Genomic DNA, 2,765 nt, shown 5'->3' on the forward strand with positions numbered 1-2,765 from the left:
AGGAGGCGCAGAGCCATGGTGGGGGCTGTGGGTGCTGAGCTGGGCAAGGCTGCGGAGCAGGACGCACGCTGCTGCCTTGTGCTGAGGCTGCTCCTATTTATCTCCCAACACTTTGCTTTCGTTTTCAGACAGGCTGGCAGGCAGCCCACCAGCCGGCCAAGGGCTGGGTGATGGAGAAGTAGGAGGGTGGGGGATTCCTGTAAGCTGTGAGCCCCCCCTTTACAGACACGTCCTGTCTTGTTCCCAGCTGCCCATCACAGCGTGGGGTGCCAGGTGGAGGGTGGGCCGGAGACACAGTCCCCATCACAGCTAGATGAGTTTGTGGGCTTCTGTTTCCTATCCGGTCCTGCAACCTGCCACTACCTGCTCTTGGTGGGTCTGGTGTTGCTGCTTGCCTGTTTGTTCCTCAGACAGGAACCCTGGCACGTGGCCAAGGTATTAGGGAAACCAAGGAGTCAATCTGTTTCACTTCCCCACCTCATGCTTTGCTTCCAAGCTGAGCCACCCACCCCACAGAAGTGAGAAGGGGCTCAGGGTGACACCACATCACAGCCCTCTGAGCCCTCATCTTTGTCCTGCTGTCTTGGGACCTCCCCAAACAGCTGAACACATCTGTAGGGCTGGGATGTGCCAGGGCCAGACTGCAGACTGGGCTGGTAGAGATAGCACAGCCCACCATGCTGATACCAAGTTGTGGGGAACTGAGGATGATCAAGGGTATCAGCATCAACCATCAACTGATGATTGATGTTGGTACCAAGTTGAGGGGAACTGAGGATGATCAAGGACCTTCAACCAGCTGGGAGGAATGGGCTGATGGGAACCTCCTGAGGTTCAAGACAGACAAAATGTGAAGTCTTATGGGTGAGGTAGCATGACCCTGTGCAGCCAGGCAGGCTGGGCATGGCTGGCAAGATGGGGGCTATGCAGAAGTGGACGTGAGGGAGCTGAACAGGAGCCCACGGGCAACCCTGTGGTGGAAAAAGCCACCCAAAGAGATGGCCATGTGGCCAGACCAAGTCCTGAGAAACCTGGTGTAACTCTGGTCCTGCTCTGAGCGATCACCAGGACATGGTCTGGAAGAGACCAAGGATGAAGCTTTCACAACTGCTTTGGGCAACCTGTTTCAGTACTGGTAATTTTCTCATGTTGAGAACATTTTTCTCACTATTTAATTGGAATTTCCCTTGATGTATCCAGTGCCACCACCTCTTGCCCTGCCCTACGGCTCCTCTGAGAAGAGCCAGACTCCAGCATCTCTCCAGCCCCTCCAAGCAGCTTCTCTTATCCCATCCCCAGCTTCACCACCCCAACACTCGCAGTCTCTCATCGTCTGCTGTGGCTTCCAGTCCCTTGGCCAGTCCCGGTCCCACTGCCGTGTCATCTGTGAGCCCCAATGGGATGCAGAGCCCCAGGGGGGTCTCCTCAATGCTGTTGGGCGCCAAGCTCCTTCCTTGGCCCCACTGCTTGCACCCTGGGTTGCAGCCCCAGGACTTTTCACCGGTTGCTGATAAGGACCCTCATAAACTTATAAAACTTATCAAGAGCAATGAGTAACCCAGGGGGAAACCAAAGTCCCAGCTGCTGTAGAAAGCAGAGCAGCGATAAGATGCCCAGGATCTCAGGATGCAAGGAGGGGGCAATGTTGGAGTCATGACAGTAGGGCTCACCACCAACTCCCCCACAGCCCTCTCTTGGGCAAGGAGACCAGCAAGCTGAAGCAGCTTACTGCTTTCCTCAGGGACAAGCTGGGTGCCTGGAGCAGCATGGGGATCCAGGGCTGTGCTCCTGGGGCTTCCTCCATCACCTGTGCAGAGAGAAAGGGAGCTCTCATGCTGGGGGTACCCATGGGTCCAGTGCCTTGATGGGGGGAGACAGCTCCCCACACACTCATGCAGCACTGAGGTGGATGTGGTCTCAGGCAGCAGCTCCAGGGTGTCTGGCAGTACAGGGAACTGGTCCCTGGAAGTGTCCTACCCGGCATTACGCATCCATCCAACCCCAAAGCACCAGTGGTAACAGGACAGGGCAGTAAAAGGAGAGCCATGCTGGTTTATATCACCTTTCCAGCCCTTACCTGTGCAACCTCCCCAGGTAGCAGTGCCCAGCTGAGCACCTGGATGAACCCCTACCCTTGGCATATCTGGGATGCTGTCCCACTGCAGGTCCATGTGCTGGAGAAACTGTGGGAGCACTGATCCCATAGACACCCACCCTGGTCAAGTTTCTCTCAGAGCCTTTCAGGTATGAGGATGAGGGATGAGGACGGAAGGGAGACATGTCACAGGTTACCCCCAGCACAGACCAGTCCAGCCTGGGGTTCCCTCCACCCCCAAAGGAGTCCAGGAGAGCTTTGTGGTCCCAGAGTGGAGTCCAGATGCTTTCCTTGCCTGGTCTCAGCCCCGGCCACAGCAGCAGGAGCCTGGAAAGTCCCTGGCTCTCTACGTGTTTTCAAGACACCGCAGCAGCATCCTCTGGCCAGAGGCCAGCCCCGAATACGGTCTGAGCTGCTGAGGAGGGTCAGGGCACACGTTCCCTTCACAGGCATCAGTCTTTGGCAGTTCTCTGGCTGCTGTGATTTGCACCCCAGAGAAAGTAGCAGGCTGAGCAGACCCTCACTCCAATCCTTACAGGGAAGGTGGACTGGGGAGGACCCAAGGGGGAAAAAACTAAGGACAGGGGTACTTGGCCATTGCTCTGGCTGAGCTATGCAGGTGCATCTGCATGTCTGATCAGCCATGGAAACTGGCACAGAGGTCCATGCC

General features: G+C 56.6%; 1 protein-coding gene across 1 annotated transcript in view; it reads right to left on the reverse strand.

Moving 5' to 3' along the window:
- The window catches only part of LOC104530347 (C-C motif chemokine 21), a 1,041-nt gene extending 1,024 nt beyond the window's left edge, over positions 1-17 (reverse strand). Inside the window, exon 1 of the mRNA XM_010174902.1 lies at positions 1-17. This exon is cut by the window's left edge and continues 62 nt beyond it. Within this exon, the coding sequence (XP_010173204.1) occupies positions 1-17 (17 nt within the window).
- Positions 18-2,765: the final 2,748 nt, after the last annotated feature.

Source organism: Antrostomus carolinensis, unplaced genomic scaffold (genome assembly GCF_000700745.2).
Source record: "Antrostomus carolinensis isolate BGI_N321 unplaced genomic scaffold, ASM70074v2 scaffold14829, whole genome shotgun sequence".
Classification (NCBI taxonomy): Eukaryota; Metazoa; Chordata; class Aves; order Caprimulgiformes; family Caprimulgidae; genus Antrostomus; species Antrostomus carolinensis.